This window comes from Bubalus kerabau, chromosome 11, assembly GCF_029407905.1.
Source record: "Bubalus kerabau isolate K-KA32 ecotype Philippines breed swamp buffalo chromosome 11, PCC_UOA_SB_1v2, whole genome shotgun sequence".
In the NCBI taxonomy this organism is placed as follows: Eukaryota; Metazoa; Chordata; class Mammalia; order Artiodactyla; family Bovidae; genus Bubalus; species Bubalus kerabau.
Window position 1 is genome coordinate 13,572,786 of NC_073634.1, and position 24,155 is coordinate 13,596,940.

General features: G+C 48.2%; 1 protein-coding gene across 29 annotated transcripts in view; it reads right to left on the reverse strand.

Annotated features, from left to right (window-relative positions):
* Positions 1-1,552: 1,552 nt before the first annotated feature.
* TET3 (tet methylcytosine dioxygenase 3) overlaps positions 1,553-24,155 on the reverse strand; it is a 112,579-nt gene continuing 89,976 nt past the window's right edge. For all 29 annotated transcript variants that reach the window (XM_055539590.1, XM_055539613.1, XM_055539614.1 and 26 more), the window contains 6 exons: positions 20,076-20,284; positions 18,762-18,912; positions 16,190-16,279; positions 15,544-15,681; positions 9,871-10,207; positions 1,553-9,324 (listed from right to left, as the gene is read on the reverse strand). In XM_055539590.1, the coding sequence (XP_055395565.1) occupies positions 7,538-9,324; positions 9,871-10,207; positions 15,544-15,681; positions 16,190-16,279; positions 18,762-18,912; positions 20,076-20,284 (2,712 nt within the window). In that variant the 3' untranslated portion in view covers positions 1,553-7,537. The remainder of the gene's footprint in view (positions 9,325-9,870; positions 10,208-15,543; positions 15,682-16,189; positions 16,280-18,761; positions 18,913-20,075; positions 20,285-24,155) is intronic.

The following is a 24,155-nucleotide window of genomic DNA, read 5'->3' on the forward strand; positions in this document are numbered from 1 at the left end:
CTGAGACAACCACTTCGTCTTTTTACATTTCTTTTTCTTGGAGATGGTTCTGGTCACCGTCTCCTGTACAAGAACTATGAACTCCATCCATAGTTCTTCAGGCACTCTGTCAGATCTAATCCCTTGAATCTATCTATCACTTTCACTGTATAATCATAAGGGATTTGATTTAGGTCATACCTGAATGGCCTAGTGATTTTACTTACTTTGTTCACTTTAAGCCTAAATTTTCCAACAAGGAGCTCATGATCTGAGCCACACTTAGCTCCAAGCCTCGTTTTTACTGACTATATAGAGCTTCTCCATCTTTGGCTGCAAAGAACATAATCCAATTTTGGTATTGACCATCTGGTGATGTCCATGCATGGAGCTTTCTCTTGGGTTGTTGGAAAAGGGTGTTTGCTGTGACCAGCACACTTTCTTGACAAACTCTCCTAGCCTTTGCCCTTCTTCATTTTGTACTCCAAGACCAAACTTACCTGTTATTTCAGGTATCTCTTCTTACTTTTGCATTCCTATCCCCTATAATGAAAAGGACATATTTTTTTGGTGTTAATTCTAGTAGGTCTTGTAGGTTTTCATAGAAGCAGTCAACCTCAGCTTCTTAAGCATCAGTGATTGTGGCATAGACTTGGATTACTGTGATGTTGAATGATTTGCCTTGGAAACAAACCAAGATCATTCTGCTGTTTTTGAGACTGCACCCAAGTATTACATTTTGGAGTCTCTTGTTGACTGTGAGGGCTATTCCATTTCTTCTAAGGGATTTTCCCACAGTAGTAGGTATAGTGGTCATATGAATTAAATTCTCCCATTCTCCTCCATTTTAGTTCACTGATTCCTAAGATGTCGATGTTCACTCTTGCCATCTCCTGCTTGACCACAGCCAATCTACCTTGATTCATGGGCCTAACATCTCAGGTTTTGCAGTATTGTTCTTTATTGTTCTTTACGACACTGGACTGTACTTTCACCACCAGATACATTCACTACCGAGTGCCGTTCCTGCTTTGGCCCAGCCACATCATTCTTTCTGGAGCTATTACCAACTGCCCTCTGCTCTTCCCCAGTAGCATACTGGACACCTCCAGACCTGGGGAGCTCATCTTCTGGTGTCATATCTTTTTGCCTTTTCATACTGTACATGGGGTTCTCCAGGCAAGAATACTGGAATGGGTTGCCATTTCCTTCTCCAGTGGACCACATTTGTCAGAACTCTTCACTGTGACCTGTCTTGGGTGGCCCTGCATGTCATGGTTCATAGCTTCACTGAGTTACACAAGTCTCTTTACTACAAGGCTATGATCCATGAAGAGGACAGTATTATTGTTTTATTCTATTTTAAAAGTTATACATGCATATGGTTATATTTAAGTACTCCGAAAATGTTTGTGATCAGTAATATGTGATTCTCTTGTAGTGGGATTTCAAGCTGTGGCTTTTCCAGTAGTTATGTATGGATCTGAGAGTTGGACCACAGGGGGATTATAGGGAACCTTAAATACCACAATCTGGGCCCAATTCAAGGTGGGGAAAAAGAAGCCACACAGAATTTGAGTGCAAAAAATAAATATAAAATTTATTAAAACACCCACAATATTTTAAAGATACCAGGAGTAATACAGTTCACAAACCCAGTTGTTTGTGTAAATTATAATAAAATACAAATCAAAAAAGGATACATACTTGCAATTTCTAGGCACCCTAAATTAAATCTGCTGAAACACTGGGGGAGAAGGGAGGGCAAGGAGGGTAGCTCAGGAGGCAAACCAATAAAGTGGGAGGAAAAAATATTAACAAAAAAGTAAAAATTATACAAAATAAAATTATCAGCATAAATTTACTGTACTAAGAATATCTACAGTTTAATAATACACATCCTATTGCCTTGAGACATTGCAAAAATCTACCATTCATCCATCAACCCCAGATAAACTTCATTTCAAGTAGCCACAGTTACAAAGTCAAGACGGAATATTCAAGTATGGTTGTTAAGTTCACCTCCATTGGAAGCCAAGTAACCAAACAGGAATTCAAAGAGAGAAGAAATAAAACACATCAAAAAGCTACAGGGGTTCTAGATTAAGTCCAATGCATTAATATGCCACAATATGACCTGCCCTTGTTTCTTTAATTAGAATAGATGAAAAAGAAATTATGTCACTCCTGTTTTTCTCCTCCTTTTTTCCCCTCAAAAGAAAAAAAAAAAAAACTATTGGAACCAAGAAAATTTGGATATTCAATGAGCCAAATAGAATTTTTAAAATCCTCATGTGACAATGATGAGTTATCCCTGAATGACAGGTAGTCAAAATGAGAAAAGAGAGCGAACAACACCACTACAAAAATCATCCCTGATATCAGAAGAGGAGCAAACGAGGAAGTAGGCCAATTCTCACTGATTCTTAGGCAAAAAGCGACGGTAGACCTTGCATTTCTGTGCTGCAATCTCTGCTCAGGGAAGAAGCCTATTGCTTTTCTCTTGTTGGCAGCTCTGCGGAAGGAAGGGCTGGGAGTGCCAAGACGGGGCCTCGCACATGGAAAAACTCTCCCTGTGCGTGTGAGTGCGTGCGGGACTGTATAACCTATGCTGGGGGTATGCACCTCAAAAAATACTCAGGTTGGTCCAGGGTATGTTGAAGTTGGCCATGTACTACAGCAGATGCAGCTGGTCAATAAAGATAGGTTGTGAGGGAGTCATTTCAAATGACAGCAACAATGACTGAAAAAGCTCGATGAGATGGGCATAGGAAATTCACATTTTATTCAAAAGCAAAACTTGAAACAAAATAAAAGTCAACCACAGTCCTTCCTTTAAGCATTCTGCCATTTTAACTGAAGAATGAAAACTAAAATGACCCCAGATTCTTCAAGGTCAAGTAGGTCATCAAATGGACAACCTGTATGTATCAGACCCTCCTGGAATCTACTTTACCAAAGTTGTCATGATGTCCTGTTTTTGAGGTATTTAAAAAAAAAAATTATTGTGACAGTGGATGACACAAAATGGAGCTTCCTGTTGAATTTTTAAAAGATCAACTTTTGTGGACCCAAGAAGAAATTTAGAATAGCACCAACTAAAAACAGCCTCAGTGGCACCAAGTGAGCAAAGCTCCTTCCTTTAGTTTGAACACGAGGGGATACAATGAGAGGCAGAAGCAATGCTGGGGCAAAGGCTGTGAGGAGCAAAGGAATGAGACCCCTGCCCACCACGGTCCTGGCCAGTGCTGGGGAGGAAGGAGGCCCCTCCGGCCCACCCTGGCCTGCAGAGCACCTTTGGAACTCTCAGAGACATCTAGTCAGCACCCTGGACAGCAAGAATGCCTGCCATGTTAGAAGACGCAGGAGCACCCGACTCCCCTTCCTCCAAAGAACCCCCCAGAACCCCTTCACGCTTCCTTTTTTGATAGACCCAAGAGGACACACGTGAAACCAGCGTGCCCGCCACCTCCAAGCCAGGCAGGCCCACTCCCCGCCCCAGTAAGAGGGCTGGCTGCCTTCGAGACTTGCCTTTCTGTATGGCCAACAAGGGAAGAATAAAACAAAACAGAAAAGCTGCTCAGAGCAGGTTCTAGCACGTAAACAGAAGTCTAAGGAGACAGCACCAAAAGGGGGGCGGGGGAAGAAGCCAAGAGAGACTGGAGCCCACCTTGTTTTTGGTTGGTTGTGGTTTCAGAACCTTGATAGCACCTCAGCAGGACAGGATCAGGGACAGTCACATTAAAACACCATAGCACCATTTTATTTAGACTATTTCAATTCATAAAAATGCTTCCTAGTCCATAAAACACACTTTAGTAACAAAAGGAAAGAGATTGGTTGAGGCACGTCGGGGCTATCATTTAATTTTCCGCAGCACTGCCCTGGTGTGGGATCTGGCGGTGGTCAACTTCATGAAGCCTGGCTGGGTTCTCTGAATGGAATCAGGTTACCATCTACTCACTGTCACCCATCCTCGCATACCCACTGCTGTCGGGTACAAAGCAATTAAGATCTGCTCCTTCTTTCCTTGCTTCAGCACTTTTAAAGTCCCTCGCTCTGCAAACTGCTGTTTCCAAAAGAGGCTGGTGAAAGGGCCAAGAGGGGCGGGTATGACCTCTTTCCATGCGCACCTGTCATCCCACTGGGACAGCAAAGCAGTACCCATGAAGCCAGAGTGTGGGAAACCTAGGCCCTGCCAGAACACACACCAAACGACAACAACAAGAAGAAACCTCAAAAGCCATGAGACACGTCAGTCAAGATTTCTGATGGTTGGATAACGGTTTCTTGAGCTAGCACCAGTTATTTTGCGAGAACCTGCCGCAAAGCGATTTTTTTAATTTTAAAAACTTCTTAGCACAAAACTTTGCAAGTACTTTCCTTGCATGCAAAAAAAGGCAGGGAAAACAAAAGAAGAACCAACTGTCTGCACTGCATGTGGATGGCATCTGTGGACAGGGCACACTGGGGGAGATGACTCCAGGACTCCATCATTTCTGTTGCTATACTATTATTATTCCTAAAACTCGGTCATGCTGTTAGGTTCTTTAGTTGCAATGGCTTTATTTTTCTTCTCATGATAAAAATGTCTGTTAATCATCTTTCAGACTTAAAAAATGATAGTGCCAGTAAAAAATAAAAATTTGATTTTTCTCTTTTAAGAAACCTTCAGCAGCAAGGGGGAGGGGATAAAGAGCTGTGCATAGTTACTTTTTAAACATACGTCTAAAGCATGCTAATTTAATGACTGAGATTTGAGGTAGGTTATACATGTAGTGTGTAAAAATCAGCATGGGCTTGAGCATGGCAACAGCACCACCTAATCTCTGAAACACCGTTCTGGAGGGCATGGGGACGTCCAATGGAGACTGCCTCTTGACTCACTTCTCAGCAGCCTATCTGCTAATCTAGAAATTATGAACCAAAGGCTGTTTGGGCTGGGGGGGACAGACATCACATGCTTTTAGATTGTATTGGTTTCTCCTTTCATCTAATGGCTTTGCTACCAAAGGGTGATGAGGGGAAGAGTCTATTGAACACACATCAAGGAGATTCATACATGCCAAGTATCAGAATCACCTGGGTTACACTCGGGACCTTCCAAACCAACAGCCAACCTGGGGCTTTCCCGGGTCATACAGACAGTCACATTCTCCAAATGTTTTGTAAAATATTGTATTTCTTGTTTAAGATAATTTAAAATGAAGTTTTCAAGGCACCCCCGCATCTACCTAAGCACGGAGTCAAATGAGACCTGCATAAAAGTACTGATGCGTTAAGCAAAATAGCATTTAAAGGACCCAACTTTTCCTCAAAACTAGAAAATCAGCATGCTCATTAAAGACTCTGCTTCCTTTAGCTTGTCAAACTGAAGGTCAGAGGTTTTCCTATAAATCTGAGTTCTGAATAATTCGAAATCCTGATAAGCTCTTGGGTATTTATTTCAAAAGCAATAATATTTCATTTTTGTCCTGTAAAATAAATGCAACTTTACAGAATATGGTAAAAGTGAAGGCTAGACAAAGCACGTTAAATATTCAGCTACTATTTACAATTTCTCCCACAATTACATGTTAAAACATACTTTTTTCAAGTTGCTGTTTAAATCTAGGCAAAAGTGCTTAAAAATTTTTTTTCACTATTTACAATTAAAACCAGACCACATAAATGCTTAGGATATCTCACAGCGACTCTCCGCCAGTGCTTCTGAACGGTTACCGTAAACCGCCAGCGGGGCAATTCTCAGCTCTTTCACAAGGCACCTGGAAGCTCAGGAGCTTGCCTTCAGCATCGTCATCTGATTGTTAAACTCATTTCATGAAGACCCACATCTGAATAAAACTGCTCAATAAATATCTGATGTTTCGCTCAGGGTTTGGCTGTCAATCACTGTGTGGCCATATTCCCCTCTGTGTCCTTATGAAGCCTCTCACGCACCACATACATCCACATGGGTAGCTGGACATCGTTTTTGCTAATACCACAGGAAGAACACACACTCCAAGAAGTCTGACTTGCTGTTGACGAACGTTGCTTCCTACCTGTCAGGCCCAACCTCTCTTAACAAATGTCAAAAAAATTAAGCACCACATTCTCATTTCAAAGAACTGAACGAATGCACCAGAATTTTAGAATGGGCATGTTCAAGTGGGTGGAGAGGGGAAGAAGGAAAGGAGAAAATGACCAAATAGAGAAATGGCACCAAATAGGGAGGAAAATCATAGCTACCTGCTGAAAATGTTTGACTCTTGCATTTAAAAATTGTTAAGTGTAGGCCCACTCCTCAAATGATAGCGTGGAGGGGGTGGGCTCAGGTGTGAGGCATGCACCATTGTCCAATGTGAAATCCAGGGATAAGGAGATGCGTTCCTGCTGTCACACTGCTGTGCGGAGTTCCCGCGGGTGCGGCCTGCCCGATCAAGGAAGTCCCAGCACAGCACTACAGCACCAGGCTCTGCGCCAGCTTTTCACAGCTTGGGTTCGACTTCTTGTTCTTAGAGATACAGTAGCCCTTTTCGGTATCAGCATCGACTTTGGAGGCATTTTTTTTTTTTTAAAAACCTGCCACTAAGACAAATTCCTTCAGCCAGTATTCATTGGCTAGTCAGCTTGGTGGAAAAAGGCTCCTGAGAACCTCTCGATTCCAGCTCCGTCCCGAGGTGCTGCCGAGGGGACCACGGTACCACGTGACTTGATAGCTAACGGACAGAGAGGATTCAGTGTGGAGACTAGCAAGCTTGAAGCTATCTACTTCCAACCTGGTTTCGGGGGAAATCTATGCCAGCATCTCAGGTGCCTGGCCTGGGGTGCGCCTGCCCCCCATACCCGACTCCAAGCCGGTGACTGGAAAAGGGACCCCAGGTGTTCCTCTACAGATTCTCCCATCCTACTGCAGAGGACAGAGGCTGTCCTGAGGGCTCCCTCCCCTGAAGGGAAGGGTGTCTGTCAGGGGGACAGTGGGTGGCTACAGCCTGCACTTGGCTCATGAGGGGCCGACGGCTGAGAGAACCTCGTCATCTCCCAAGAGGGCCAGGCTCACCGGGCCCAGCACAACTGGGCAGGAATGAGTGCTTCTGGCCTTTCCTGCCGATCCTTTACCATTACAATTGTCACTTAAAAAAAATCCAATAAATACACATTTTAAATGGAATTTAAAACTACTCCTTTGTGAAAGGACACTATAAACTTTCTTTCCATTATTGTGATATACAAGGATAGAGTTTTAAAAACAAGAGAAAATAAAAGCCCCCCAAACAAGGGAGGAAAAAAAAACCAATGTGGAGATATAAATATTTAAGATCACGAAAAAAATCACCCGACAGCCGTAGTTTCTTCTTCAAAGTGCTGGGGAAGTGGGGGTGGGGGGAAAGGAGGGGCGGGTCAGTTCTGAGGTTTGGACCATAAATACATATATATGCGTATCTATATATGTATATATAGATAAAAAGACTTCTGCACCCCCAACCCGCCCCCAGGTGTGAGGGCGAAAGCACCACAGAGGCAGCTCGGGCCGGGCCCGACGCTGAGGTACGCTGGCTCCCTGGCACCCTGGCGCCTAGATCCAGCGGCTGTAGGGGCCGGTGACCTTCGTGTAGGCATAGGAGGACACGGTGACCGCTGAGTCCGTGGGCATGGCCAGTGCCTGCCGGGTGGGGACCATCCCCTTCTTCTCCTTATGCTGGGACTCAGGGACCACGGCGCCTCCCCACTTGCGCTTCTTCCCATAGAGCTTGGCCTCCTGATGGCCCAGGCCCAGCCGGGCGGCCTCCTCCTGTCGTGCCCGTGCCCTCTCCGCCAGCTGCTTCATCTTGGCCTCCCAGAGCGCCAGCCCGTGGTTGGGCTGGTTGAGGTTCTTGTGCTGGTAGAAGACCAGCGAGATGCGGGTGGGGTGGCAGCGGTTGGGCTTCTTGAGGGGCGTGGTGGCGTGCAGCTCCCGCCGGGCACACTCGATGAGGATGGAGCCATGGGCAGGGGCCACGGCCACGCCGCCGATGTTCTCGTCCAGGAAGTTGTGTTCGCTGTCCGACCACAGCTCCTCCTCCTCCTCCGCCCCACCGGCGCCCTTCTCCTCCTTCACCATCCCCTTGTTCGGGGGCCCCTCTGCTGTCCCCTCCTCCAGGCTGAAGGGATCCCACAGCTTCTCCTCGGACTTCAGGGCCCCAAACAGCTTCTCACTGGGGCCCAGGGGCATGCCGAAGGACTGCCAGGCTTTGTCCAGCTGGCTCGCCCCCGGGGTTGGAATCCTCCCCTCCTCCCCTTTCAAGGGGCTCCACAGCTTGTCTTGGAATCCAGGACCACCTTTCAGGGCGGAGCTGAAATCCCCTGCCCCTACCCCCCATGGCTTCTCAGTCAGGCCGGGCCCAGCCAAGGCCGAGGCGTTGCTTCCAAACTTGCAGGGGCTCCATGGCTTGCCTCGCAGCCGTCCTCCAGGCTGGGGGGCTGGCTGCTGTCCCTCGCCAGGAAACAACCCCCACTGATGCTGGCCATCGGGGAAGTGGGAAGGCGTCAGGCAGGAACCCCCAAAAGAACTGAGCTTATCAGGGATAACGGCAGGGCTCTCCACAGGAGGGAACACACCCCAGCTGCCACCCACGCCGTTAGTCCTCTTGGGGGACATGCTTGGGCCTCCTGAGTACTGTCCCCACAGATGACTGGGACCCCCGTTCTGAGATGCCTCAGGCAAAGGTGTTTTGCCCATCTTGCCAGGCTCTCTGGATACAGATTCAGTGTGGACCAGTGGATCTACTGGCTCTTGCTTGATGGATCTGTTGTAGCAATTGGAGCTCTGTGCAAAGGGAGAGGGGTCCCTGGACACTGGGTGGATCTGGGGGGCCTTTGGAAGCAGATACTCCTTGGGGCCTGGATAAGCAGGCTGCTGGTGGTGAGAAGCGGGGTGGTGGGTGTCTGTGGGAACAGCCTGACCGGGCAGCTCGGCAAACTCAGCACCACCGTAGGCCGGGCTCAGGCTGTTGTGCAGAGCATGGAGGTCTGGCTTCTTCTCAAAACTGCTGCTGCTGCCACTGTGCCCCCAGGCACCAGCACCCAGGAATTGAGAGGGGAAGACCGGGTTACTGGATGGAAAGCCATAGTAGCTGAACGCCGGAAGCGCGTACTTGGAGTGGAAGCCGTTGACGGCGGCCAGGCCAGGCTGTGCATAGTGGGAGTGGTAGGAGTACACGCTGTTCACGCTGTACGGGTCGGAGGGCCGGCAGCTGCCCAGCACCGAGTAGCTCTCCACCACTGTGTTGCCGCTGTACTTGAAGGAGCTGAAGGGGCTCTGCGGCTCCACCTTGAGGGAGGGTTTCAGGCTTTGCTGGGACAAGCCACCCTTCAGAGAAAGGCCTGAGGAAGACAGGAGGTGAGACAGAGAAGGAGCACAGAGAACCACCGCCACAGAAGCTTCCTCTTCTCCTGAGAGGTCTCCTCAGCCAGGCAGGCAAGACGCGTGAGGCTGGGCTTGCTCCCGGCATCGCTCAGCTTGGCCTGGCCCCGAGGAAGCCCTGGGAGAGCGGCTGGCAGAGCTCTCAGCCCCCCAATCCAAGCAGATCCCCACCTGTCCTCACTGAAGCGCCCCTGTGCCAGCTGCTGCAGAGATCAGGGCTGCCCCACACCGAAGACCCTGCTGCCCCACTGTGAGGGGAGCAGGCGAGCTGGGGGACTTCCCAGCTCTGGCAAGATGGGGGACCTCCATGCACTTGGCTCCCAGGTGCCTCCCATAGGGTCTGGGGTCCTCTGTCGCTGACTGAACAAAACTGACAGTTCAGATGGCTGAGAGATTCCAGTACTTTTCTGTCTGGAATTCTATCTCAAGTCAGGAAGAGGGGTGGTAAGGGCCCCCCGACCCGATGGCACCATGCCACTCCTGCTGGGCACCCTCTCCCCACACACCTGGGTCAGTGGTGATGCCAGCCAGCTCCAGGGCCTCCTGCTTGATCTTCTCAGGAGTGCTCAGCTTCTCCTTCTGAACCTTCTTCTTCTCGGCTGCCGCCTTCCTGGCTTCAAGCTGCCGCTGGCGGCAGGACTTGGCAGGCTCGGGCAGGCGCCGGACCTCGCGGGGGAAGGCGGTAAGCACCTGGATGGCCCCACTGCCCACCTTGGCGTTCTGGTTCTCCTCACTGCCGAACTCATCCGTGCTGGCCATCTTGTACAGGGGGAGCACGTGCAGCTGCTCGTCCTCGGGGATCTTGCCCACGCAGCGATTGTCTTCCTTGGTCAGGGTGCAGACCTGCCTCAAGCAGAGAGACGGGTTGGGGAAGCCTGATACTGAGAGGGAGGGGCTGAGCATCCCACATACAAGGCTGTCCCCTTCCCCAGACAGTCCCAACCCCAGCTACCCGTTACCACTTTTCAGACTATCTAAAAAGCACACTTGTCTTGGTTTATACAGTAACAGTATCACCAACATTTAGAGTTTGCTTGACAGTTTTCAATGCACATCCATTCACTTTGCCTAACAAGGCTGAGATGGGATGAGATGACTGGCTCTGGGTCAAACAGCCAGAAAGGGGCCAGGTCAGGACAGGGAGATGTGCTCTGCCATCCACTGTCATCACTGCCAGGACACGTCATTACCCAGACCTTGGACCTTCCACCATCATCCTTCTTGCCCTCAACACTCATCTCCTTTAGTTCTTAAAATTGAAAATTGTACGTGCTGGTGGTAGAAAATTTACAGCAATACAAAGGACATGAAAATTAGCTCCATAATCCCACCAACTAGAAATAACCCATACATATACTTGGTCATAGACATGCCCACTTTTTAATAATTAAATAGGATCCTTTATACTATGTATGTGCTGTGTGCTCAGTCGCTCAGTTGTGTCCGAGTTTTTGCGATGCCATGGACTGTAGCCCACAAGGCTCCTCTGTCCATGGGATTCTCCAGGCAAGAATACTGGAGTGGGTTACCATGCCCTCCTCCAGGGGGTCTTCCCAACCCAGGGATCGAACCCAAGTCTCCTGCATTGCAGGCAGATTCTTTACTGACTGAGCCACCAGAGAAGCCCATATTATGCATACAGTTTTAGAATAACCTTTTCTTACACAGTATATTTTCTTACATGTTAGATATTCCTCCCCAATATGATTTAAGAGCCACACTGTATTATTCCGCTATATCAATGTGTTAACCTATTTAACTAATCCCTCATGACTATTTAAACCTGTTTCTCATATTTTCCTATCATAAGTAATACTTTTATTCTTTCACTGAATTTTCTAAGATACTTAATTCCCTGGGATAAACACTATGGAGAAGAACTGCCACATACTGTCAAACTGTGCTCCAAAACGATTTAGCATCTCTGCTTCATTCACACTGGCAGAATTTTCAATTTTCCTATACTTTGTTGACATTTTTGCCATTCATTTAAAACTTTTCACTTGGTATCAAAATGTATCTCGCCATTGGAATATGCTTCTCTGATTACTAAGGAGGTCTGATTTTTTTGTTTGTTTGTTTACTCTTTTTACTCTTGTATTGACTATATTTTATTTTCTGAATTCTTTTTTTTTTTTTTATTTTCTGAATTCTTGATGTTCTAACATTTGGGGACTTCATCTTGAAGGGACTGACCCTCCCTAAGACTGCATGCTCAGTTGCTTTAGTTGTGTCCGACTCTTTGCGACCCTATGGACGTAGCCAGGCTCCTCTGTCCACTGGATTCTCCAGGCAAAAATACTGGCGAGGATTGCCATGCATCTCTTACGTCTCCTGCATTGGCAGGTGGGTTCTTTACCACTAGTGCCACCTGGGAAGCCTAGCTAATTCCTATAGGCAGCAAATGACCCCCGCCAATGCAACTGTGATACATAAACCAACCTATCCCACCCCAACCATCTCCTTTATCAAACTCTCACACACCAAATACTCTCCCTGTCTTAAATCGTCCCATAGAGACCACCTCTAAAGCCCAAGAGAGTTCCAGAAAAACATCTATTTCTGCTTTACTGACTATGCCAAAGCCTTTGACTGTGTGGATCACAATAAACTGTGGAAAATTCTTAAAGAGATGGGAATACCAGAACACCGGATCTGCCTCTTGAGAAATCTGTATGCAGGTCAGGAAGCAACAGTTAGAACTGGACATGGAACAACAGACTGGTTCCAAATAGGAAAAGGAGTTCGTCAAGGCTGTATCTTGTCACCCTGTTTATTTAACTTATATGCAGAGTACATCATGAGAAACGCTGGACTGGAAGAAACACAAGCTGGAATCAAGATTGCCGGGAGAAATATCAATAACCTCAGATATGCAGATGACACCACCCTTATGGCAGAAAGTGAAGAGGAACTCAAAAGCCTCTTGATGAAAGTGAAAGTGGAGAGTGAAAAAGTTGGCTTAAAGCTCAACATTCAGAAAACGAAGATCATGGCATCCGGTCCCATCACTTCATGGGAAATAGATGGGGAAACAGTGTCAGACTTTATTTTTCTGGGCTCCAAAATCACTACAGATGGTGACTGCAGCCATGAAATTAAAAGACGCTTACTCCTTGGAAGGCAAGTTATGACCAACCTAGATAGCATATTCAAAAGCAGAGACATTACTTTGCCAACAAAGGTCCGTCTAGTCAAGGCTATGGTTTTTCCTGTGGTCATGTATGGATGTGACAGTTGGACTGTGAAGAAAGCTGAACGCCGAAGAATTGATGCTTTTGAACTGTGGTGTTGGAGAAGACTCTTGAGAGTCCCTTGGACTGCAAGGAGATCCAACCAGTCCATTCTGAAGGAGATCAGCCCTGGGATTTCTTTGGAGGGAATGATGCTGAAGCTGAAACTCCAGTACTTTGGCCACCTCATGCGAAGAGTTGACTCATTGGAAAAGACTCTGATGCTGGGAGGGATTGGGGGCAGGAGGAGAAGGGGACGACAGAGGATGAGATGGCTGGATGGCATCACTGACTTGATGCATGTGAGTCTGAGTGAACTCCCGGAGTTGGTGATAGACAGGGAGGCCTGGCATGCTGCGATTCATGGGGTCGCAAAGAGTCGGACACGACTGAGCAACTGATCTGATCTGATCTGATCTAAAGCCCAGAGGATGAAGAATTATTCAAACTATCCACTCTAAACTTACTCAGCTTATTTATCTTGCCTTGCCCATTCCGTTTTATGAAATCCCCAGTAAAGCTGTGGGCCATTCTCTCCCTCTCTGCCTCCTGACCAACCCTACTGCTGCCCAGTAAGCTGGCAAATTAGCACTCCAAGGCTGTAAGTTTTAAGTGTCCTTATCCTGGGGGCCACTGCACAAAACTGTACTGAGGACACCCTCCCTGTGGTTTATGGAAAGGAGTCTGAAAGTACTGTCCATCCGCAGGGGACTGGTTAGTAAACAGTGACAGAGCCACACACACAGCCTTAGAACGTGCTGAAGTAAACTGATATCCACCGACCCAGAAAGCTATCCACCACATGCTCCTGAGTTCAGAGAAGCAAGGTCATGGAACAGCACACACACACACACACACATTCAGGTATCTGAATGGATGGCCATCACAATGCCAACACAGGCTATCTATGAGATGCCAGGCAATGTTTACTTCATACTTTCTCATCTTATGAAATTTTTTTTTAATAAATAATTGTTCAGGTAGGAAAAAACCCATTATTCATTTTGGAAAAAACTTATTTTTCACTTCATTGTCGAAGCTCTGGGATCCAGATAACCTGACTATGCTCTTATCTCCCAGTGGTCTGTCCTCCTTCCCTGCTCCTTTCCTAACCCTGAAGGGCTCACTCCTTCTCTATATTTCAGCTACAAAATCCTCACAGTGCAGTGTAGACAAGCCTGCCTCATCTTGATTTTTGGTCTTGAGCATGGGAAAGGGGGACAAGATGGGGAAGTGAAATCCTAGGGTCGGGCCGTTCATCCCATGGGGGCAGAAGCTACACTGATTCTAGGAGTTCCTTTTTAGTTGAACATGCCAGTGCCCGTGTCTCTTCCACAGCCCCCTGGGGGCCCTGTCTCCTAGGACCTAGGTAAAAAGCAGAGAAGACAGCCACATCACTCCTTCCAGGGTGCCCCCACCCAAGTCCAAACCTCCTCCCTTCTCCATCTTGCACTCACTCTTCTGGGACCTGCATCCAGGCTCATGGCCCTAATTATGAACTAAGTGCTCTCCAGTCTCAACTTCATTTCTCTAGACCCTTCTTTTCCCCAGCCTACTCTACATCTCCGCCTGGACATCTAGCAGGCATCTCAAAACAGAATTTTCTTAATTAAAAAAAAAAACTTTTTGGTTTTATATTGGAGTATAGCCAATTAACTATGCTGTGATAGTTTCTGGCGGACAGCAAAGGGACTCAGCCACACATACACGTATCCATTCTCCCCCAAGCTCCCTTCCCGTCCAGGCTGCCGTAACGTTGAGTCAAGTTTCCTCTCCTATATGGTAGGTCCTTGTTGGTTACCCATTTTAAATACAGCAGTGTGTACCTGTCCACCCCAAACTCCCTGACTATTCCTTTCTCCCATCCTTACTCCCCAGCAACCATAAGTTTGTTTTCTAAGTCTGTGAGTCTGTGTCTGTCAAAACAGAATTCTTGATTTTCACCCCAAACTAGTCTTCTCCTGATATTCTACATCTCAGTAAATATCACTAACACTTGCCTAGTTGCTCAAGCAATTCACACATCCCAAGTGTAGGACATGAACAAACACCCTCAGCTATGCCTTCAAAATCATCCCAAACCTGACCAATTACTCCCCACCCCACCCTCACTCCCGCCCAAGCTCTGTCACCTCTGGACACCTGTCCTGGCCTCTACCTGGCCTGCTTGCTCTGGTTCTCCTCCACCCACCCCTAGTGCAACATTCTTTATTCTCCATCTGCAGGAGCAAGAGAGTGCTTCTGACTTTATTAATGAGATCTTAGCATTCCCAGCTGAAAAGCCCTCCAGGGCTTCCCATCACACTCAGAGCACAACCCAGAGCCCTCCCAGCCCCCCATACCCCCTGTGACCCCAGCCCTGCCCGCCCCTCTGATCTCACTCCTCTGAGCCCTCACCTATGCTGGTCCTGGAGCTCCCCACCCCTACCGCCACGCATTGGGTCCCTTACCTCCACGTCTCTGCTCAGGTGCCCCTTCCCAGATAAGGCTCCCTCCACTTCATCTACAATAGCGTCTGTGGTCATCTCATCCCTTACCCTACCGTATCTTCTCCTCACAGCCTTCACTGCTCCTGGACATTATATCACATACTTCGGCAGCACACTGTCCATTTTACTGCCCAGCATCTAGAGCAGTACCTGGGGCGCAATAAACATTTGCCCAGTGAATGAATCAAAAGACTGTCTGGACTTAAATCCAAGTGTTCAGCGAGACCTGGAACCACACTTTAGATAACTGGGGCACACTGGGCACCCAAGAGGCTGCATTCTGCAGCCTCCACCCAAACCAGCCCTGTCCCTGCATTTCCCAAAGAAGCTGGCAGAAGCAGGCAGTCTGCCAGGGTCTCTCCCAGCGTTGAGCCCACCTATCCGCACAGAGCAGGTGTGTACCCCCTCCCAGGATCCTCTCACAGGTGGGGCTGCGGCAGCTCACAGGCTTTCTTACCACTGTGCACCCGTTGTAGAGGTTATGCTGGTCCTTGTGGGCGTGGGCACAGAAGTCCATGCAGGCCGTGACCCCTGAGAAGGGCCGCCCTTCCTTCAGCCCCAGACGGCAATCAATCGCTATTTCCTCGTTGGTCACCTGTGTAGATTGCCAAGGAGAGCTGCTCAAGTGACCTGAGATGAATGGCCCTGACTTGGCGTGGGGGAGGCCAGGGGCACAGAGGGAAGGAAGGAGGGAGGAGGTTAAGGAACAAAACTGTCTTGTACATGGGCTGCAGGAGGGAGGTTTTATGGCTGAAGCCCCTGTAGGGGTTACTCCCTTCTGGGTTATCTCAAGTCCCCCTTGCCTCATCTACGGAGTGCAGAGGTGACTGGTGAGAGAAACTCAAGCCTCCTCAGTAGAAACCAGAGCAGAGGACATGGCGGATTATGAAGGGGAGAGAGATAAAGGCTAAGGATAGAGGAGAGACAGTCCGGGGGTGTGGTGAGCCTGGTATAAGCAAGAGGTCTTAACAAAAACCTACATCGCTGCCGTAGCACTGGCTGGGCTTTTCCCCTCAGGAGCCCGTTCTGCCACTGCCACACAGCAGAGAGCTGGGCAGAGATGGGGGTGCCACGTGGGCAGAGAACAGCCCAAGACCCAGTACCTGGTTCTGATAGGCCTGGGGCGCCAGCCGCTTATACAGGGGAGCAACTTCGGTGGCCAGGTCCTGGAAACTCTTCCGGAGCACTTCTTCCTGTGGAGACAAGAACAGTCACACACCCCCAGAGCAGCTCCGCCTGGTAAACTCTCTGCACCCTGGAAATCCACCTCCATTCTAGAACCTCTGCTTGGCTCCCGGTGGCAAGGTAAGAAGTAAGGGGCCGTCAGGTATCTTAACAGTGTTTTCTTCGGGAAGGGTATGGGGCCAGGTCTGATTTAAAGCTAGAGATGCTGAAGCTCACCAGAGCAGACACTCCTGAGAGTCTGCTCACCTCGACTACCAAGCACCTGCTCTGCCAGGCTCCTGCCCAGTGCCGCTCAGAACACCTAGAACAGATTCCTGCTCTTACTGAGCACTCGCTCAACACCCTCGGTCAGAGGTGGGGGATGGCAGGTGTGTACGAGCATGAGCAGCAAGTGTGGATCCTTCCTGCAGTGGTCCAGACAGGCAAATAGAGGCAGGGAGGGACGGCTGAGGCCTGCGCTAGGAATCCCACAGCCAGCCAGGCCCAGTGCCCGTCATGAGCCAAGTACACAGACAGCCTCGACGTTCTATCCTTTAAGACTCGCATCATGTCAGGTGTTTAGTTTGCAATAATTAAAATTAAACAAAATAAAAAATTAAGCCCCTCCACTGTACTAGCCACATTTCAAATGCTCAGTGACTACAAGTGGTTCCTGTGGCTGGCTGTTCTCTACAGAGAACATTTCCATTATCACAGAAAGTTCCACCAGACAGTGCTGACCTCAATGAAGCAGCCCCCAAACAGAGAGTTTAAGGTATTCACAGCCTTTCTCTAGCCCTCCGAGGGTACCAAGTAGGGCTACAGGGGCTCCGAGCCAGCCTTGAGCACAGGATGAAGAGCTTACAGAGAAGAACGAGGAGGAAGAGGGAAGGAAAAAAGTACCAAACTCACAGAATTAGAAATAGAAGGGTGAGACCAATGGCTCAGCTGTCTGTCCAGTGAGGCGGCAGAGCTACTAGCCAGCCTCACTGCACCTCCCTGGCTACCTTCCAGATGCTTCCACGAGCTCAGGGGGCCTGAAGCCAGACAACACGGGGGTGAGGACTGTGAGCTCTGGGGAGACACAGGCCAGGGTTAAATGCTGGCTTCACCATCACTGCCACACAGCCTCGGGCAGGCCGTCTGCCTCACCGGTAAAGGGAGCAGCAGTAGTGCCTAGCGCCTCAGGGCGTCATAAGAGTAACTGAGACACTCGTGAGGTTCTGGGCAGAGTACCCAGCACTTAGTAGGTGCACAGGAAATGGTAGCTGATGAAACAGAGAAAATATTTGTTTTCCATGTATCGCTTTCATTCATGATAATTCCTAGTTCCTGGCGGCACTGAGACTCCTCCATTCATTGAAGCAACTGCATGTGCTGCTTCTGAGGGAGGCAGGATGCTGCCATAAATAAAAGTCTAGCGTCAGATTAGACTCAGACTAGGTTATGTAACAGTCAAAAAAGCTGGCTTTGAGAGAAGAAAAAAGAGCTTCTAAATTTGGATGTGCTGCTTCCTTTTATTTCTGAAAAGCAAAGCTTGGAAGTCTGAGCATAGAAATTTATATGTGGTTTAGGAAAAAAAAATGTACCCCAGGAGTCCTTGCCCCCTGAAAAGGGGGGAAGCCCTTCTGGTACAAGTAGCTTGGAGAGAGTTGGAACGTAGAGAGTGGGATCAAGGTACTGCCCAGATCCAGTACCCACCTCCTTGCAGTAGCAGAGGCAGGAGGGAGGGAGGCTGGGGGGAGCCCACTGCAGCCTGTGCCTGTCTTTGCCTCTGGACTTCAAGGGCAGAGTCCCTCGGGATGGCCTGCCCAAACAAGGCAACAGAGGGGAAGTGGCAGAGGGGGAGGCAGCCTGGCTGGACACTCCTGGCTCCCAGCCTATGCTCAGCCTGTAGAGGAGACCCTGAGACCCTTATCCTGTTGTTACTGGGTTGAGGAAAAGCCCCGGAGGGCAGGAGGAGGCCTCAGGCCTAGAGGCAACATCATGTGGATGCCAGTCCAGTGCCCGAGGACCACACCAGGCCCCCAGCAGGGGAGAGCAAAGACCTGGACAACTGGACAACCGCACAGAGACGTGTCCCCAGCAGCCAGGCAGGATGAGGGAAGTCTAGCATCAGCCAAAAGGTGGCTTGAGGCCCCTCTTCCTGCCACACCTCACACCCAGGAAGATATCTTGCAAAGAATGGAGGGAAGTGATAACCCTTAAGAGGGCCACAGTCTAATGAGTAATCTGAACATTTACCTTAAGGAGACTTTTCTAAACTGCAAGAGCCTGAGGTACCTGTTAACTGGTAAGTCTAATTTTTCACTTGTCATATCCTTCCACATCACATCACATAACTTATTTCACTGCAAGATAAGGTCAGTTTGAAAAACAAAAAAAGGAAGTTCCATTTTCTGCACATCTGAGTCTCAGTGGACTAATCCTGTGTGCTATCTGGACTGTTAGGGCAGCAGGTGGAACAGGGTGAGTGGGAAGGTCCTGGGCTCCCCATGGGGCTCTGCTCACCTCTTTGGGGTTGTCCCCTGCGAGGCGGAACTTGCGAGGAGTCTTGCTCCGGGCATATTTGCAGCCATTGAAGTACATGCTCCAGGAACAACCGAAGGAGAAGGAGGCACCACAGGTGTTTGGGTCTTTGCCTTGGCAAGCGCAGGTCCGGCTGCAACATATCACATGTTAGGCATCCTAAGCACATTTTTTGTTCTGGAATTTTCCCCTCCCTGAGGGGGAGGCCCGGCTGTTGCCTGGCATCCGCTGGCCTCCCACTACTGGGATGACATCATTCCCTGCCCTCAACTCCTTTCCCAAGTCTCTACCCTTGTGGGCAGAGGAGCAGTTCCAAGTAGCCTGTTGGGCTCCCACCCCTGAGCCTGAAGGTCTGAGAGCCCGCTGCTGGGAGAAGCACCTGGGTTATGTGAGATGGCTGAAAGGACCTAATCAAAAACCCACTCAGGTTTGCACTTTGCCATGACTTTAATATCTTGATCAGCTTCAACACAGACCACTCAAGGAGGGGAATAATGTGAACCACAGAGTTTGAACATGCCTGCTTCCTGCAGGCCCAGATGCTGACAGGCCTTTAAAGAAATTAACACTGACATTACCATTAACACTTAATAAAATCCAGAAATAATCTTAATACCCCTCAATTGGGGAATGAATAAACAAACTGTGATGCATCCATGTGGTGGAATACTACTCAGTGGTGAAAAGGAGTGAGCTCCTGATACACACATCCATAGACGAAACTGAGAAACACTGCTCAGGAAAAGAAGCCAGACTCGGGAGGCTACCCGCTGCAGGATTCCCTTCATGTGTCACTCTTATAAAGGCAACTCTACATAGACAGGAAACAAGGCGTGTGGTTGCCAGGGGTGTCGGGGAGCCCCAGGCTATAGAGGGCATGGTGGAGCCTGGGGCTGAAGGAGCTCGTCTGTGTCTTGCCTGTGGTGGCTGCACGGCTATAAACATCTGTCAACTTCCTCAAACTGTATACCTCAGAGGCTGAATTTTACTGTAAGTAAAAATACCTTAATTTTAAAAATGAGGGGAGGATCCTGTAAAGATAGGTCTTATGACTATCACTGATGCCTTATATTAGTGGGGCATCACGCACGTTTCCACACTTGTCACCATTATTAGAGCCTCAGAGTCAATTCGGGGCAGAAAGCAGAGCGAAGCTGAGTCAGGAGACCCTCCCCAGCCAGGGTCAGACCTCAGGCCAGCTCTGTGGGTGAGCGCTTTTTTACCCCAGTCCTAACTCTGCGGAACACAGGGCCCTGACCCCGTGTCCCACCCCCGCCACTGGGACCATCCACATACTCATCGTTGAGGCCGCATCTCCGGCTGGTGGGGTTCCCGTACTTCCGGAGGGTGTCGGTGAGCTCCTGGTAGAGGGTGTCTCCGAGGCTGCGGGGGATGCCCTCCCAGGCCAGGATGAGGATGACGATCACGGCATTCTGGCAGTGGTGGCCCGCCCGGTGCCGCACCAGGCAGAGCAGCTTCTCTTCTAGCGTGTGCCTGCGGATCACCTGTGGGGAGGCGGGGTGGGGCGCTGGGAACCACAGGAGTGCGCGGCCATGGCGGATGCCACGCCCCCCTCCCCTCTGCCCAACAGACCCAGGCTGCAGCTCTTCTGGGCACAGTCCCAGGGGTGTCACACCCTGGCGACAGCAACCACACAGGCTAAAGGACCATTGTGATTTGGAAAACAAAAACATTAAACTGCAAAATGAAAAATAACTACTATAAAACCTAAGTAATTGGTGATTTACATAGACTTAGGAATAAAAATAAAACTCAGCAGTAGCCACAGGACTGGAAAAGGTCAGTTTTCATTCCACCCTCAAAAAAGGGCAATGCCAAAGAATGTTCAAACTACTGCACAATCGCAGTCATTTCACATGCTAGCAAGGTAATGCTCAAAATCCTTCAAGCCAGGCTTCAACAGTACATGAACTGAGAACTTCCAGATGTACAAGCTGGGTTTAAAAAAGGCAGAGGAACCAGAGATCAAATTGCCAACATCCGTCGGATCATAGATTAAGCAAGGGAATTTCAGAAAAACATCTACTTCTGCTTCATTGACTACACTAAAGCCTTTGACTATGTGGATCACAACAAACTGTGGAAAATTCTTAAAAGAGATGGGAATACCTGCCTCCTGTGAAATCTGTATGCAGGTTAAAAAGCATCAGTTAGAACCAGACATGGGACAATGACTGGTTCAAAACTGGGAAAGGAGTACATCAAGGCTGTATATTGTCACCCTGTTTATTTAACTTACATGCAGAGTACATCATGTGAAATGCCAGGCTGGATGAATGACAAGGTGGAATCAAGATTGCCAGGAGAAATATCAACAACCTCAGATATGCAAATGATACCACCCTAATGGCAGAAAGCAAAGAGGAACTAAAGAGCTTCTTGATGAAGGTGAAAAAGGAGAGTGAAAGAGCTGGCTTAAAACTCAATATTCAAAAAACAAAGATTATGGCATTGGTCCCAACACTTCAAGGCAAACAGATGGGGAAACAATGGAAACAGTGATGGACTTTATTTTCTTGGGCTCCAAATGCACTGCGGACAGTGACTGTAGCCATGAAATTAAAAGATGCTTGCTCCTTGGAAGAAAAGCTATGACAAACCCAGATAGCCTATTAAAAAGCAGAGACATCACTTTGCCAACAAAGGTCTGAAAGCTAAGGTTTGTCCAGTAGTCATGTATGGATGTGACTGTTGGACCATAAAGAAGGCTGAGCACCAAAGAAATGATGCTTTCAAACTGGGGTGCTTGAAAGTCCCACTGTTGAGAGTCCCTTGGACAGCAAAGAGATTAAACCAGTCTACTTTAAAAGAAAATCAACCCTGAATATTCATCAGAAGGACTGATGCTGAAGCTGAAACTTCAATATTCTGATCACCTGATGTGAAGAGCTGACTCACTGGAAAAGACCCTGATGCTGGGGAAGATTGAGGGCAGGAGGAGAAGAGGGCGACAGAGGATGAGACGGTTGGATGGCATCACCAACTCAATGAACATCAGTTTGAGCAAACTCTGGGAAGATAGTGAAGGACAGGGAAGACTGGTGTGCTGCACTCCATGGGGTCACAAAGAGTCAAACACAACTGAACTACTGAACAAAAGGAATAAAATCTATAGATAAAATTATAAGCCAAAATTTCAGAAATTTTTACATTGTCCTAAAACATTTGCAGAGAAAATAGTGCATATCTGCATGGTTTTTGTTAAAAAGCAAGGGCCTGGATTCTATGGAGAAGTTTTTGGTAGTTCCTTGGAAAGTTAAACATATATGACCAGGCACACCTAAGAATACAACCAGAGTTTCAGGATGGGATGATGAGAAAGTTTTGGAAATAGATAGTGGTGATGGGTTGCATAACAATGTGAATATAATTGATGCCACTGGATTGCACATTTAAAATGATTAAAATGAAAATTTTATGTTATGCATGTTTTAACAATTTGCAATACCACTGAATTGTGTACTTTAAATGAGTGAATTTTATGGTATGTGAATTACATCTCACATTAAGACTGCTAAAAAAAAAAAAAACGCTAAAAAAAAAAAAAGCATAGGCCACGGGGTACTGCTCTGCTCCTCAGGGTCCAGCTGTCCAGTCACCCAGGCTCTCACCTCACTCTTCACCCACGCCCTAACACTGTCCTGGCTCACACGAAGCACAAAGGGTCCAGGAGTGGGGGGTGAGGTGGCTGAATCTCCCCTCCAAAAATCCCAAGGAATTCTGTGACTAGATAAGATGTGGGGGCCTGTGAAGAGGGAAGACTGGGAAGGGCTCTGAGTGGGGAGTGGAAGGACAAGGACTTGAGACGGGGCTTCTACAAAGTAAGCAGGGGGCTCCCTTACTTTCATAGCTACAAGCTTTAGAAGGGGGAGCAGATGGTTGGGAGAGGGGTGAAATGGGGAGACCACTGACATAAGACAAGCAAAACGGATAAAGTCTGAACTAGAACAATGGGGAATAAACAGGAAAAGACACGGTCTCTAGAGACCTTCAGGAGAAAGGTGACTTTGGGACCACCTCACTATAGAAGCTGAGGGCCAGGCACAAGTCTTAAATGACATTCTGTGGTGCAGAAAAGTGGGTGAGTGTGGGCAGTGTTTCCTGCTAGGTAACAGGGAGCACCCCGAGGTGGAGGCACTTTGGAACACTGGAGTGGCTATTCCGAGCAGAACCAACAGAATGGGTCTGGAGGTCAGGAGGTGTCTGGGCTGGAGACAGGCTTGGTCATGAGTACATCAGTGCAGGCTGATGCTGAGGGAGCCACCAGGCAGGCAATATCAGTAAGGAGAACAGGCCAGAGGTGCAACTAAGGAGTTGAGGGTAGGTGGGAAGCCAGACCTCTCTCCCTGGGTCACTGCCTGGTGAGAATTCCGGCCAAGCGTACCTACCCCTTCCAGTTTGGGAAGAAGAAAACAGAAATCCAGATTTTCACATGAAATCTCTCCTTTTAAAGATATGAACACCAAATTCATTTTTTAAATGGTGGGAAAATATATATAAAATATATACATAAAATTTAGCATTTTAAGTGTACAATTCATTAGCATTAAGCACACTGACGTTGTTATATAAACTATCACCAGAATTTCTTTCATCTCCAGAACTTTTAATTTTCCTAAACAGAAATTCTCCACCCATTAACACTAACCCTCCATTCTCCCTGAGCCCAGCCCGTGGTGACAATCATTTTGCTTTCTGACTCTATTAATTTGACTATGCCAGGTACCTCACGTAAGTGGAATTGTACAACATTTGTCCTTCAGTGACCAGCTTAATTTCACTTAGCATGACATCCTCAAGTTTCATCCACAGGCAGCATGTACCAGAATTTCCTTCAAAATTTAAAGGACATCTTGTATACTAAACAAAACGTATCTGGGCCAAGAGTTCCTGCTTTGAGCCATAGCAGTAATGGTGCCCACCACTTCCAGCCTTTGTGGAAGCAGCGACTGCAACATTATTTATAAAATTGTTTTTGTGGATCAGCAAATATATGAAATGCCACTGATCATATCCCTGTGCGGCTGGCTTTCTGCAGACTGAGCCGGGTACTTCATGGGCATCTTCACACACAGTAGGTACTAGGGTTTGCCTCAGAAGAGCACTGGCTAATTACACTCATGTGTGACACACGTTTAGACCTCACAGAGACACCTGCACCGTCACGGCTCGGACTGAGGCCGTGCCCTGTGGGTTTCCAGTCTGCGCCTGCCTGTCAGTCCTGTCTGACTCTGTGCGACCCCATGGACTGTGGCCCGCCAGGCTCCTGTCCATGGGATTCTCCAGGTAAGAATACTAGACTGGGGTGCCATTTCCTCCTCCAGGGGATCTTCTCAACCCAGGGATCAAGCCTGG